The 15,376-nt window shown below is 47.2% G+C and overlaps 1 protein-coding gene across 2 annotated transcripts in view; it reads right to left on the bottom strand.

Moving 5' to 3' along the window:
• BRWD1 (bromodomain and WD repeat domain containing 1) overlaps nucleotides 1-12,732 on the bottom strand; it is a 127,646-nt gene extending 114,914 nt beyond the window's left edge. For both annotated transcript variants that reach the window (XM_053564255.1, XM_053564256.1), the window contains exons 1-4: nucleotides 12,557-12,732; nucleotides 12,397-12,455; nucleotides 12,237-12,266; nucleotides 12,048-12,107 (exon numbers count right to left, since the gene is read on the bottom strand). In XM_053564255.1, coding sequence (XP_053420230.1) covers nucleotides 12,048-12,107; nucleotides 12,237-12,266; nucleotides 12,397-12,455; nucleotides 12,557-12,605 — 198 coding nt within the window. In that variant the 5' untranslated portion in view covers nucleotides 12,606-12,732. The remainder of the gene's footprint in view (nucleotides 1-12,047; nucleotides 12,108-12,236; nucleotides 12,267-12,396; nucleotides 12,456-12,556) is intronic.
• Between the last annotated feature and the right edge of the window lie 2,644 nt (nucleotides 12,733-15,376).

Here is a 15,376-nt window from a genome sequence, read left to right as displayed (position 1 = left end):
CTACTGTATGTGCATTTTATTTTCATTTTAATTACAAGAGAATCGCTTGAGCCCAAGAGTTTGAGGTTGCTGTGAGCTGTGACGCCACAGGACTCTATTGAGGGCAACATAGCGAGACTCTGTCTCAAAAAAAAAAAAAATGCAACAGGTAACCCTGTAAATGTAATTCATCAAAATGCCCACCATTACCTTTTTTGAATATATCTCTTACAAACTTTTTTTTTTTTTATTTCAGTGTTTCACTTTGTGGCCCTTGGTAGAATGCTATAGCATCAGAGTTCACAGCAACCTCAAACTCTTGGGCTCAAGCGATTCTCTTGCCTCAGCCTCCTGAGTAGCTGGGACCACAGGCATCCGCCTAATGCCCAGCTATTTTTTTTTTTTTTTTTTTTTTTTTAGGAGACAAGGTCTCACTCTGGCTCAGGTTGGTCCGGAACCTGTGAGGTCAGGCAATCCATCCGCCTCAGCCTCCCAGAGTACTAGCACCACAGGCGTGAGCCACCTTGCCTAGCCCGATATATCTGCAATAAATTTTAAAGCAGCAAACCCAGGGCATCTCAAGCATAATGATTCCAGCATTTAAGGAATGATAATCATCACTATGCAGTACTCTCCAGCACATTCAGGACATACAGTAACTGATATGGTCTGGATATTTGACCCCACCAAATTCCATATTGAAATTTGATCCCCAATGCTTTTGTTTGTTTGTTTGTTTTAGAGAGACAGAGTCTCACTTTATCGCCCTCGGTAGAGTGCCGTGGCCTCACACAGTTCACAGCAACCTCCAACTCCTGGGCTTAGGCAACTCCCGAGTAGCTGAGACTACAGGCGCCCTCCACAACGTCTATTTTTTTGTTGCAATTTGGCGGGGGCCAGGTTTGAACCCACCACCCTACGTATATGGGGCTAGCGCCCTACCCACGGAGCCATGGACGCTGCCTGTTTTTTTTTGTTTGTTTGTTTTTTTGAGACAGAGTCCCAAGCTGTCACCCTGGATAGAGTGTCATGGCATCACAGCTCACAGCAACCTCAAACTCTTGGGCTTAAGTGATTCTCTTGCCTCAGCCTCCCAAGTAGCTGGGACTACAGGCGCCCACCACAACGTCCAGCTATTTTTTTGTTGCGATTGCCATTGTTGTTTTAGCTGGCCAGGTCCAGGTTCAAACTCACCAGCCTTGGTGTATGTGGCCAGCGCCCTACCCACTGAGCTACGAGCACCACCTGATCCCCAATGTTGAAGGTAAAGCCTAATGGGAGATGTTTGAGTCACGAATCGCTTGGTACAGTCCTCACCATGTTGAGTTCTTGCTCTATTAGTTTCTGTAAGAGCTGGTTATTAAAAAGAACTGGTACTAGGCCGGGTATGCTGTGGCTCATACCTGTGATCCTAGCACTCTGGGAGGCCAAGGCAGAAGAATTGCCTGAGCTCACAGGTTCAGACTAGCCTGAGCAAGAAAGAGACCTCATCTCTAAAAATAGCTGGCGTTGTGGTGGGCACTTATAGTCCCAGCTACTCAAGAGGCTGAGACAAGAGAATCACTTGAGCCCAAGAGTTGGAGGTTGCTGTGAGCTATGACACCATAGCACTCTACCAAGGGTGACAAAGTAAGACTGTCTTAAAAAAAAAAAAGAAAAAAGAAATAAAGAAAGACTGGCACCTCCTTCCCCCTCCCATGATCTCTGCATAGGCTGGCTCCACTTTCCCTTCCACCCTGAGTGGAAGCAGCCTGAAGCCCTCACCAGAAGCCATGCTTCTTATACAATCTTACAGAACCCTGAGCCAAATAAACCTTTTCCTTTATAAATTACCCTGCTTCAGTTATTCCTTTACAACAACACAAACTTACCTTCTGAAGCTGTTTTATTTTAAAAAGAAAAAAATATACACATAGCAACACAAACAGACTAAGACAGGATCCCTAGCTCCCATCTGCTAATGCCCAAGGCACTGTGATACCAACAACGTCCCACATTTTCAAACTCTCAAAGAAACACAGCTCCAAAGGAACTCTGAAAACACACAATCACAGACTTCATTTTCTCTTCTTAATAATGAATCGAAATGTAAAATAAGCCTGGATCAATATAAAGATTACGTTAAGTTCTGGTGACAGAAAAGACTAGATAAAAATATCTTCAACTTTTCAATCTGACTTGTATTTCACAGACATTCCAACATAAAAGTCAGAAGGCAAATCAAAACTGAGGGCAGCTGGGCCTAGCTACTTGGGAGGCTGAGAAAATAGGACTGCTTGAACCCAAGAGTTTGAGCACAGCCAACACAGTTAAGATTCCATTGCTAAAAAGTACTGAGATAATACTCAAAAATTTCTTTATTTTTAGCTGGGTATGTGCTCACGCCTATAATACTAGCACTCTGGGAGACCAAGGCGGGTGGAGATTGCCTGAGCTCACAGGTTCAAGATCAGCCTGAGCAAAAGTGAGACCCTGTCTCTACTAAAAAACTAGAAAAACTGAGGCAAGAGGATCATTTGAACCCAAGAGTTGGAGGTTGCTGTGAACTATGACGCCACAGCACTCTACCCAGGATGACAGCTGGAGACAATGTCTCAAAAAAAATGTCTTTGGTTTTTGGGCGGTATCTGTGGCTCAGTGAGTAGGGCGCCTGCCGAGGGTGGCAGGTTCGAACCCATCCTGGCCAAACTGCAACTAAAAAATAGCCGGGCATTGTGACAGGCGCCTGTAGTCCTAGCTATTCGGGAGGCTGAGGCAAAAGAACTGCTTAAGCACAAGAGTTGGAGGTTGCACTGAGCTATGATGACACAGCACTCTACTAAGGGCAACAAAGTGCGACTTCTGTCTCTAAAAAAAAAAAAAAAAGAAAAAAATATTTTTTTATTTTTTGTTGTTCTCATTGTTTTTTGAGACAGAGTCTCACTTTGTCACCCAGGCTAGAATGCAGTAGCATCATCACACTTCAAACAATCCTCCTGCCTAAGCCTTCCAAGTAACTAGGACTATGATTACAGATGCACACGACCACACTCAGCTAATTTTTCTAAATTTTTTCCCCAGTAGAGACATGAGAATTTGGGGGAGTCTCTTGCTCAGGCTGGTGTCCAACTCTTAGGCTCAAGCAATCTTCCCACTTCAGCCTCCCAAAGTGCTAGGATTGGTTATGAACTACCATGCTCAGCCCAAATTTCTTAGTATCAATACTCTATACTTTACAGTGTCAATATGTAGAAGTTTAACAACTTTATCTATAGATAATCAGCTAAGCATAGTCAGTTTTGGAAGGCAGAGAAAGAAATGAGGAAAAGTAATTCCAACATAGCAAGAAAAGTCACAAACCTACCAACTCATCAAAAATAAAAATCTCAAAGCAAAAATCATCATTAATGGGTGGTGCCTGTAGCTCAGTGGGTAGGGCGCTGGCCACATAAAACAACAAAAATAGCTAGGCACTGTGGTGGGTGCTCTGTCTCAAAAAAATAAATAAATAAAAACTCATCATTAATTATATTAATTGGGCAGCACCAGTAGCTCAGTGGATAGGGTGCCAGCTACATGCACCAAGGCTGGCAGATTCAAACCCAGCGCAGGCCAGCCAGACAACAATGACAACTGCAAGAACAACAAAAATAGCTAGCGTTGTGGTTGGCACCAATAGTCCCAGTTACGTGGGTGAAGTAAGAAAATCGCTTACGCCCATGAATTTGAGGTTGCTGTAAACTATGACACCCCGGCACTCTACCCAAGGCGACCACTTGAGACTCTGGCTGAAAAAAAAAAAAAAAAAAGGGCAGTGCCTGTGGCTCAGTGGGTAGGGTGCCAGCCCCATATACCAAGGGTGGCGGGTTCAAACCCGGCCCCGGTCAAATTGCAACAAAAAAAAATAGCCAGGCGTTGTGGCAGGCGCCTATAGTCTCAGCTACTTGGGAGGCTGAGGCAAGAGAATCACGTAAGCCCAGGAGTTGGAGGTTGCTGTGAGCTGTGTGAGGCCACAGCACTCTACCAAGGGCAATAAAGTGAGTTCTGTCTTTAGGAAAAAAAAAAAAAAAAAAAAGATGGGCGGCACCTGTGGCTCAGTCGGTAAGGCGCCGGCCCCATATACCAAGGGTGGCGGGTTCAAACCCGGCCCCGGCCAAACTGCAACCAAAAAATAGCCGGGCGTTGTGGCGGGCGCCTACAGTCCCAGCTGCTCGGGAGGCTGAGGCAAGAGAATCACTTAAGCCCAGGAGTTGGAGGTTGCTGTGAGCTGTGTGAGGCCACGGCACTCTACAGAGGGCCATAAAGTGAGACTCTGTCTCTACAAAAAAAAAAAAAAAAGAAAAAGAAAAAAAACTAGAAATAATTATAATTGACCGAAATTATCTAAAAAGTTTCAATATTTAAATAAACCAAAACCAAATGAGGAAAATAGCAAGATGGCTTCTATAAGGAGAAAATCACTTTTCTGTAACCTAATAGATTTCATAAAGACTTCCACTATTCAGGAAGATCAAGAACTCCTAGTTATTATGATTAATTTTAAGTTTTGAGGTAATACAACAAGCCTATCTGTCAACAGAGAAGTTTTTTTGACAATCAGACAGATATAAAAGATTTGGACAAAAAGAATTTCTCCAAATAGAAAATACAGAATGTGGGCGGCACCTGTGGCTCAGTGGGTAGGGCAGTGGCCCCATATACTGAAGGTGGCAGGTTCAGACGTGGCCCCTGCCAAACCACAACAAAAAAATGGCCAGGTATTGTGGCCGGCGCGTGTAGTCCCAGCTACTCGGGAGGCTGAGATAGGAAGAATGGCCTGGGCCCAGGAGTTGGAGGTTACTTGACTTGTGTGACGCCACAGCACTCTACCAAGAGCAACAGAGTAAGACTGTCTCTACAAAAAAAAAAAAAAAAAAAAAAAAAGAAAATACAGAGTAAGACTCTGTCTCCAGAAAAAAAAAAAATACAGAATGCACAGAGGATAAAAATTAGCTACTCTTAAGATGAAAAGTCATCAGTCTCACAGTAAAAATTAAATAGTAATATGGGTGGCACCTGTGGCTCAGGGAGGAGGGCGCCAGCCCCATACACAGAGGGAGGCTGAGACCTGAGGATTGCTTGAGCTTAGGAGTTAGAGACCAGTCTGAGCAAGAAAGAGACACTGAGCCATGGGCACTGCCCTTGAACCACCTCTATCAAAAATACAAAAATTAGGGTGACGCCTATGGCTCAACGGAGTAGTGCACCGGCCCCATATGCTGGAGGTGGCGCGTTCAAACCCAGCCCCGGCCAAAAACTGCAAAAAAAAAAAAAAAAAAAAAAAAAAAATACAAAAATTAACTGGGCCTTGGGGCCAGTACCTATAGTCCCAGCTACTCAGGAGGCTGAAGCAGGAGGACTGCTTAAACCCTGATGCTCTGGCACTCTAGCCAAGGCAACCAAGTGAGACATTGTCTCTTAAAAAAAAAAAAAAAAAAAAGTAGGGTGGCACCTGTGGCTCAATGGGTAGGACGTTGGCCCCATATACCAAGGGCGGTGGGTTCAAACCCAGCCCTGGGGTGGCACCTGTAGCTCAAGTGGCTAAGGTGCCAGCCACATACACCAGAGCTGGAGTGTTCGAATCCGGCCCGGGTCTGCCAGACAATACAGATACAAAAGACAATGACAACTGCAACCAAAAAATAGCTGGGCATTGTGCTGGGAGCCTGTAGTCCTAGCTACTTGGGAGGCTGAGGCAAGAGAATCACTTAAGCCCAGGAGTTTGAGATTGCTGTGAGCTGTGACGCCACAGCACTCTACCCAGGACGATAGCTTGAGGCTCTGTCTCAAGGAAAAAAAAAAACACCCACCCCAGCCAAACTGCAATAAAAAAATAGCCGGGTATTGTGGTGGGCGCCTATAGTCCAGCTACTCAGGAGGCTGAAGCAAGAGAATTGCCTAAGCTCAGAAGTTGGAGGTTGCTGTGAGATGCCACAGCACTCTATTGCACTCTACCAAGGGTGATAAAGTGCGACTGCCTCTACAAAAAAGAAAAAGTAGGCCGGGTGCAGTGGCTCATGCCTGTAATGCTAACACTCTGGAAAGCAGAGAATGCTTGAGTTCAGGAGTTCAAGATCAGCCTAAGAATGAGACTCACATCTCTACTAAAAATAGAAAAATTAGCTAGGCGTCATGGTGGACGCCTGTGTCCCAGCTGAGGCAAGAGGATCAATAGAGCCCAAGGAGTTTGAGACTGCTGTGATCCACAGCACTCTAGCTTGGGGCAACAGAATGAGACAGTCTCAAAAAAAAAAAAATAAATAAAAGGTATGAATGTGCTCACACAGGTATATTTATTTGGATATATGAACAAGTTTTGTAATTACTAAGCAACTTTTATGTTTGATAGAGTATAAAAAAAATCACAAAAAAATTTTTGAAATATTGTAAGAGTTCAGTCCTTAGAAAGACCATATTTATATTTGTCAAAGTTTACCCTGCTGAAGAGATAAAAATAACATATTTGTAAACTGCCATATAAAATGCCCACAGAAATTTAAGTGATATTAAATATCTTAAGATTAGATTTTCTACTGTGAATTTAACATTAACCAAATAAACACGAATATACTTGTTTCTCTAAGCATTACTAGATTGATAAATAAGACTTGTAATTGAAAGTTTAAGAAAACTGCGTGGCACCTGTGGCTCAAGGAGTAGGGTGCCGGTCCCATATGCCGGAGGTGGCGGGTTCAAACCCAGCCCCGGCCAAAAACCACAAAAAAAAAAAAAAAAAAAAAGTTTAAGAAAACTACTTACAACTTCAACAAATGCTGATTTCTCTTTTTTTTTTTTTTTTTTTTTAATTTTGCAGTTTTTGGCCAGGGCTGGGTTTGAACCCGCCACCTCCGGTATATGGGGCTGGCGCTCTACTCCTTTGAGCCTTTGAGCCACAGGCGCTGCCACAAATGCTGATTTCAATGTAAATAACCTTTAACTCTATCCATACCTCACACAAAAAGCCTACTCAAAAAAAATTAAATACGATGAGCTCCCTAAGGATTTTTTTTCCTTGTTGACAGAAACTGGCCTACAAAAATGTTATCACATTAATTATCGTCTCTTAATCTCCTTCCCCTATTTAAACAAGCCCCTCCTTTATAAACCTACTCCTTCCCAATTCTCATGCAGAATTCTATGGTTCTATTTCCTTCTTCCCTTCTTCATCACCTATGTACATGAAGATTAAAGTCCATGAATTGACAGCCCAACAACTTATAAAGGGTTAGGTATTAAGCGATAACCAGTCTCAATTTTTCCATGAAGCGAAAGTACCAAGAATACTTGCAGCCCCTAATATTGTCTGGAATGAGAGCATGATTCCAAATCTAAGAAAAGTGGCAGCTTTGCAAATGCCAATATTAAAATCACCTGAACAGCTTTTTAAAAATACTGATGTCTAGGGTGGTGCCTGTGGCTCTGTGAGTAGGGCACCAGCCCCACATACCGAGGGTGGAGGGTTCAAACCCGGCCCCAGTCAAACTGCAACAAAAAATAACTGGCCATTGTACCAGGCGCCTGTAGTCCCAGCCACTCAGGAGGCTGAGGCAAGAGAATCACCTAAGGCCAGGAGTTGGAGGTTGCTATGAGCTGTGTGATGCCATGGCACTCTATGTAGGGCAATAAATGTGACTCTGTCTCTACCAAAAAAAAAAGAACGATGTCCAGTCCCACTGCACAGACTGTGATTTCACTGGTTTGGGGAATGGCTAATATATCCTCCTTTTATAAAGTTCCCCAGATGATTCTAACACAAGGATGAGAATCAGTGAGAAAGAATAAATCAACATAAGAAAACAAACAAATCCAGAATGTGAAAAATTCTACAGGACAAATAACTCAGTCTCCAGCAAATCATTAGTGCAGAAACACAACAATTATTCAAGATAAAAACAGATTTTAGATAAAGTCAATGCAGTGCATGGACCTTGTCTGAAGACCAACTCAAACTAAATGTAAATCCAAAGAACAAAAAGCAAATATTGATTCTGCAATACTAGAACTTGGTCGTAAAAGCAGCAGTTGTATTTTAGAGCAACACTCCAAAGAATTTAGAGATGAAATGAAATGTCTGGAATTTGCCCTAAAATATTCCAGCATTAACGAATGAAATGAATAACTACCTGGAATTTGCTTGAAAACAACTGTTGGAGAAGAGGAGGAAACTAATATTCTTTAACAATTACTGAGGCTGGATGCTAGAAAATGAGTATGTGGTAGATAGATCATTAGGCCACTTTTCTTAAAGATTTGTTTTTTGGGTTTTTTTGAGACAGAGTCTCACTATGTCACCGTCGGTGACATGACGTCACAGCTCACAGCAACCTCAAACTCTTGGGCTTAAGTGATTCTCTTGCCTCAGCCTCTCAAGCAGCAGGGACTACGGGTGCCTGCCACAACCAGCTATGTTTTGATTGTAGATGTCATTGTTCTTTGGCAGGCTCGGGCTGGATTCAAACATGCCAGCTCCAGTGTATGTGGCCAGTGCCCTAGCCATTGAGCCACAGGCGCCAAACTTTCTTGAAGATTTCTATTAACAGTTTATATTTTTTTAAAAAAGGAATATACATCAAGTAGAAATCAAAAAAAATGTAACAAATTAGTAAAATAATTCAAAATTCAAATTTGTCAATTTGTCAATAGTACTCCTATATAGGGATACGATGTATTATTCTCATTTGTGTACCTTTGGAATGCTTTTTTTTTTTGAAAGAGTCTTACCTTATCGCCCTCAGTAGAGCGCTATGGTGTCATAGCTTACAGCAACCTCAAATTCTTGGGCTCAAGTGATTGTCTTGCCTCAGCCTCCCCAGAAGCTGGCACTACAGTCACTTGCCATAATGCCCAGCTATTTTTTTTTATTAATATTAAATCATAGCTGTGTACATCAATGCGATCATGGGGCACCATACACTGGTTTTATAAACAGTTTGACACCTTTTCATCACACTGGTTAACATAGCCTTCCTGGCATTTTCTTAGTTACTGTGTTAAGACAATTATATTCTACATTTACTAAGTTTCACATGTACCCTTGTAAGATGCACCGCAGGTGTAATCCCACCAATTTTTTTTTTTCTTTATGAGAAGGGGTCTTGGGCAGCGCCTGTGGCTCAATGGAGTAGGGCGCTGGCCCCGTATGCCAGAGGTGGTGGGTTCAAACCCAGCCCCAGCCAAAAACTGCAAAAAAAAAAAAAAAAAAAAAATGAGAAGGGGTCTTGCTCTTGCTCAGGCTGGTCTCCATCGGCCTCGGCCTCCCAGGGTGCTAGGATTACAGGCATGAGCCACCACCCCTGCATTTGGAATGCTTCTCAGAGAAAAAACGTTGGGTCCTGCTCAGGGGCTCATGCATATAATCCTAGCACTCTAGAAGGCTAAGGCAGATGGACCACTTGAGCTCACCTGTTTGAGACCAGCCTGCGCTACAGCGAGACCCCATCACTAAAAACAGCTGGGCATTGTGGCAGGCGCCTATAGTCCCAGCTACTTGGGAGGCTGAGGCAAGAGAATCGCTTGAGCCCATAAGTTTGAGGTTGCTGTAAACTATGGCACCATGGCGCACTCTACCAAGGGTGACAATGTGAGTCTCCCACAAAAAAAAACAGAACAGGGTGGTGCCTATGGCTCAGTGAGTAGGGCACAGGCCCCATATACAGAGGGTGGCAGGTTTGAACGCAGCCCTGCCAAACTGCAACAAAAAAATAGCCAGGCGTTGTTGTGGGCATCTGTAGTCCAAGCTACTCCGGAGGCTAAGGCAAGAAAATCACCCATGTCCAAGAGCTGGAGGTTGCTGTGAGCTGTGACACCATGGCACTCTACCAAGGGTGACAGAATAAGACTCTGTCTCTTAAAAAAAAAAAAAAAAGAAAGAAAAAACTTTGGAGGCCTAGAAGCTATACATATATCCTAACAGAAGAATAATTCTCCTCTGTACAGGTTTATCATTATCTGTTGAGTGCTGGGATGGAAAGAAGAAAGTAAAGTAGGAAGAATATACCCATCAGGCAAGCCAAATCAGGCATGTCACAGCCAAATCAAAGTCATATACCAAAGAATTCATTAATAAAATAGATTTTTAAGGAGATATTTAAGCAATTCTCATAGCAAAAGCCAAAAAACAGACCAGGCAGGAGGCTTGAATTTGGGGAGGCTGAGACAGGAGGATTGCTTGAGGTCAGAAATTCAAGACCAACTTAAGCAAAAGTGAGAGGGCAGTAATGTGATCATAGCTCAATACAGACTACAACTCCTAGGCTTAAGAAGTAGCTGTGACTGCAGGTGCACAACACTTGGGTACTTTTTCAGTTTTTTGTAGAAATGGATCTCATGTTGGCCAGGCTACTCTACTATTCCTGGCCTCAAGTGATGCTCCAGCCTCACCTTCCCAAAGTCCTGAGTTGACAGGTGTGACCCATCAGCCCCACCCAAAAAAATGCAGTGTTTACTTCAAACTCAAAGAAGACAAATATTAAGATTCTTTGTTACTGTTTTTGTTTGTTTGTTTTTTGAGACAGATCTCACTTTACCACCCTGGATAGAGTGCCATAGCATCACAGCTCACAGCAACGCCCAACTCCTGGGCTTAGGCGATTCTCTTGCCTCAGCCTCCGGAGTAGCTGGACTACAGGCACCCGCCACAACGCTGGGCTAGCTATTTTTTGTTGCAGTTTGGCAGGGATCTGGTTGGAACCCACGACCCTCGTATATGGGGCCCGTGCCCTACTCACTGAGCGACAGGTGCTGCCCCTCTTTGTTACTTTCACCAGGCTCAATTGTTCATATAAACAAATCCCTTGGTTTACTTCTTTTTAATTCACGAATAGTAATAAAATTCTACCACCTTCTGTTTACAGATCTTAAAGGAACCTTGGTAAAGAAATCATTTAGAAGTTTTTTTCTTTTCCGATTGTTTTCTTTACACAAGATGCTAAATAAGGCCTAGCAACTAAAGAAAATCTTTGTCCTAATAAACAAATTGGTGAAAATCTTTTCAAGCGCTTTATGGCAATGAAGATAAACAAATCTCTGCAAATGATGGAATTGTGGCTACAACCAAATTATTGTGAGAGCAACTAACTGAACAAATTCATAAAGTAAAAGAGAAGTGAAAGGCACATCAATAGATAAAAATAAAAAAAAACAGACCTGCCTATTTAAAGCCTATATTGTTATGCACACCAAAATCAACGTAAAACTCATCAAAATAAATCAAATTCGTACTGCTCCATCCAGAGCAGCAAAGGCGCCGGCCCCATATGCCGAGGGTGGCGGGTTCAAACCCAGCCCCGGCCAAACTGCAACAAAAAAATAGCCGGGCGTTGTGGCGGGCGCCTGTAGTCCCAGCTGCTCGGGAGGCTGAGGCAAGAGAATCGCGTAAGCCCAGGAGTTGGAGGTTGCTGTGAGCCGTGTGACGCCACGGCACTCTACCGAGGGCGGTACAGTGAAACTGTCTCTACAAAAAAAAAAAAAAAAAGAAAGAAAGAAAAAAAAAAGTATTCCAATGTCGTTATCACAAAGCAGCAAGAATTTTTATTATGTCTTTAGGTAAAAAAGGGAAAGAAAAGAAAAACCAAGCCCAGGAACCTTCTCCACCTTCCAAAGGTTCTATTCCTAGGGAACAAGTGGTCGGGAGAACTGGCCCCGGCAGAAGAGAGGAGACCAATCAGAGCCCGGGTTACAAGGCCGGCAGCGGGGGTTTGAGGCGCAGGGAGGGCCCAGCTGACTGGCCGGCCCGCGCTGACCACCCGCCCGTGGGCAGCCGCACCTGGACGCCGAGCCCCACCGCAGGTCCCCCGCGCGACCCGACCCGCGTCGGCCCCCACCTCCGCCCCCGCGTCGCCCGGCTTAGACTGTTTCCGGCCAAAACAAACCTAATAATCTCAAAACCAGAGCCACACCTCCCGGGGATTAGGGCCGCTGTCCCCCCAGCCGCCCCCGGCGCAACGCACACGCTCCGGCCGCCGGGCACGATCCGCGCGCGGGGCTCGGGGCCGGGGGCGGGGGCGCGGGGGACGCGGGGGACGCGGGCAAGGAACGCGTCCAATACTCACCAATTCCTCGTAGCTCCTGTTGTGCTCGTTGCCCTCCCAGTCCAGCCTCTTCGGCAACAGCTGGAAAGACATGAAACGCACACTAGAGACGGCCGCTCCGGCGCGGGGGTGGGGGGCGCGGGCCAGCATCCCTCCGGGCAAGGTCGGGCGGGGGACGCGGGGGGCGCGCGGGGACGGGCGGGCACAGACCTGGTACTGCTCCAGCTCCTGCACCAGCACCTGCAGCCGAGAGACGCGCGGTCAGGGGTGGGGTCCGGCTCGGGGAGCGCCCGCTCCGTCCCCGCCCTCCGCCCGAGACCCCCGGCGGCAGGGGGGAAACCGAGGCCGCCGCCCGCGGGCCCACACTCACCTGGGCCGCTCTCCGACACGGGCCCGCCGATAGGTACCGGGCGATGAGGAAGTACAGCTCTGCGGGAAGACGGGGAAACCGAGTCAAGACCCGGTGCGGAGGGGACGGGCCGGGGACCCGGGGGGCGCCGGGGCAGGGCGGGCGCGGCCGCGCATCTTACCCGATTCGATGAGGGGCACCGGACGTCGGGCGGACGAGGGCTCCGCCATAGCCGGGCACGGGGCGGGAGGGGCGAGCTGGCAAGCGAAGCGTGTAGGCCGCGCCGAAGCCTGACCGGGCGGGCGTCCCCTCTCCTCAGGCGCGCGCCGCCGCCGCCATGCCGTGCGCGCCGCCAGGGCCTGCGCCTCCGCGGGGGAGGAAGTAGTCCCTCCCCGGCGCGGAAAAGTAGTTCCTGTGCGGGGGCGCGGGGGGAGCGGCGCGGGCACAGACGGTCGCTCCCTGCCCGGGACAGCGAGCTTCTCCCCACCTCTCCTCTGTCTCCGGGGTCGCAGGAAGGAGAATGTGGCGGCTAGGCAAGGGCCTGGGCCCTGGTTGCAGCGGCGAGTGGGGGAAGGGAGCGCGCGTGGCCCGGGATCCCTGCGCGTGGTGAGGCGGTCCCGGCCTTTGTGAGGCGGCGCCGCGGCAGCCGGGGGCGGAGGTCGGGCCAGCAGCGGCGCCGCGGCCGGACGAGGGGTTGGTCAGTCGACCCCCGGGGCGGAACCACGGGGCCAAACGATACGGGGCGAATCCTGGCAGTGAGTTCGTCCACTCCCAGGTCGTTGGGAAGGGACACTTCACGGACGGTCGTCTGGGGCCAGCGTATTTTGCTTCCCACGAAAGATCACTTCGAGGACACGGAAACCTCAAAATTGAGAATCTGCCGGCCGCGCAGAGGGGAACGTCCCCAGGTCGGCTCCCTGCGGCCGGGAGAGGGACTGCGGGCGTCCCCCGGTCGGGGAGGGGGCGCCAGGTCCAGCGCTGACCCTTTGCGGCTTGGAGCAGGTCGCCCACGTTGACTGAGACTCAGTGTCGCTGAAGGATGAAGAACCCAGCAATCTCTTCGTGGAGAGAAAGCGTTAAATAAAATGCAGCTGAGGGTGGGCAAGGGGATTGCGGGCAGAGGGCAGTGCGGGCAGGTGCAGACCGCTCCAAGGAAAAGAAGACAGAGCATTTCAAGTTAGAGTGGTGGACACGGGCAAAAAGTCCCTTAATTGCCTGGTAGGCTTCTGCCCTAACAGGATTCACTACCTCAGCGTACCCAGTGTGCCTCCTGGTCTGAGCTCTAAAAGTTCTTAAGTGGACAAAACCAATGCTGGGCAGCGCCTGTGCCTCAAGGAGTAGGACGCCGGCCCCGTGTCCCGGAGGTGGCGGGTTCAAACCCGGCCACGGCAAAAAAAAAAAAAACAATGCCCCTGCCCTCGCGGGGTGCGTGTAGACTACTATTAATAGTAACCTCCGTAGTATACAAAACTTAAACGTATCAGACTGGGGCGAGACTCGCTGCCTGGACTTTGTCCTGGCTCCACTAGCTAACAGATGTGTGACCTTGATATTTGTGCCCACGCCTGGGCAGCATAGTAACACCCCTTCTCTACAAAAAAAAAAGAACATTAAAATTGTGCCAGGTGAGGTGGCAGTCACCTGTAGTCCCAGCTACTAAGGAAGATGAGGCAGAAAGATCACATAAGCCCAGGAGTTCAAGGTTGCAGTGGGCTATGATGAGGTGACAAAGTAAGATCCTCAAAAAAAAGAAAAAAAAACTGTGCCCCCATCATAGGTTGTTAAGGATTTAATGAGTTAGTAAATGTTCCTAGTGTACAGTAAGCACCATACATGAGCTGGCTTATTTATATCAAACAGCAAAAGCTCACGTGTGTTAAGTATGTATGTGGTGTGAGCTACTGAGTAAGTCTGCTTCTACCTTAGCAAACACTGCCAAATGATGGTGATAAAAAGATGAAGGAATAAGCCACAGCTTTGCCCTCGAAGACTTAAGTGTGTCCTAGAGGAAACAGGTGTAAGCAAATAATACCAAAATGTAGGGGTGAGAGGGACTGGAAATCTACTTGCCTGTGGGAGGTGTAAATGTTAGGGAAGTTTGGGTTATCCATACTACAGAGTGTGGGAGGGGATTTCAAGCATATAAACAATAAAAGGCCAGGATGCGAATTATGTTTTCAAGTTTAAGGAACTCTAGGATGATTACTTGCAATGACTTTGGAGACAATGGGACCATTAAGTTGGAGGTTGAAATTGGGAGCATTTGAAGGATACTAAGCCAGAAAGGATTCGTTCTCTAAGTTAGGATGGGTTTCAGAAGGTTAAGCACAGGAGGCAGGAAAACCACTCTGTAGCCCCCTGGAAATGAAGATGCCTTGGGGCAGTGATTATGCAAATGAAGAGGAAGAGACACTAAATAAGAAAGTTGGGGCAGCGCCTGTGGCTCAGTGAGCCGGGCGCCGGCCCCATATGCGGAGGGTGGCGGGTTCAAACCCAGCCCCTGCCAAACTGCAACAAAAAAATAGCCGGGCACTGTGGCGGGCGCCTGTAGTCCCAGCTGCTCGGGAGGCTGAGGCAAGAGAATCGCTTAAGCCCAGGAGTTGGAGGTTGCTGTGAGCCGTGTGATGCCACGCACTCTACCGAGGGCGGTACAGTGAGACTCTTGTCTCTACAAAAAAAAAAAAAAAGAAAGTTGAAGTTGAGGCAGGGCACAGTGGCTCAGCCTATAATCCTAGCACTTTAGGCTAGGCTGTGGGAGGAAAATTGCTCAAGCTCAGGAGTTCAAGACCAGCCCGAGCAAGAGCCGGTATCTGGCTCTACTAAATAGAGAAATTACCAGGTGAAGTGACTCACGCCTATAATCCTAGCACTTTTTTTTTTTTTTTTTTTTTTGAGACTGAATCTCAGTTTGTCGCCCTCGGTAGAGTGCCCTGGGGCGTAATAACTCACGGCAACCTCCAACTCCTGGGCTTGCGATACTCTTGCCTCAGCCTCCCCAGTA

Source organism: Nycticebus coucang, chromosome 16 (assembly GCF_027406575.1).
Source record: "Nycticebus coucang isolate mNycCou1 chromosome 16, mNycCou1.pri, whole genome shotgun sequence".
Classification (NCBI taxonomy): Eukaryota; Metazoa; Chordata; class Mammalia; order Primates; family Lorisidae; genus Nycticebus; species Nycticebus coucang.
This window is presented reverse-complemented; position numbering and strand designations above follow the sequence as displayed.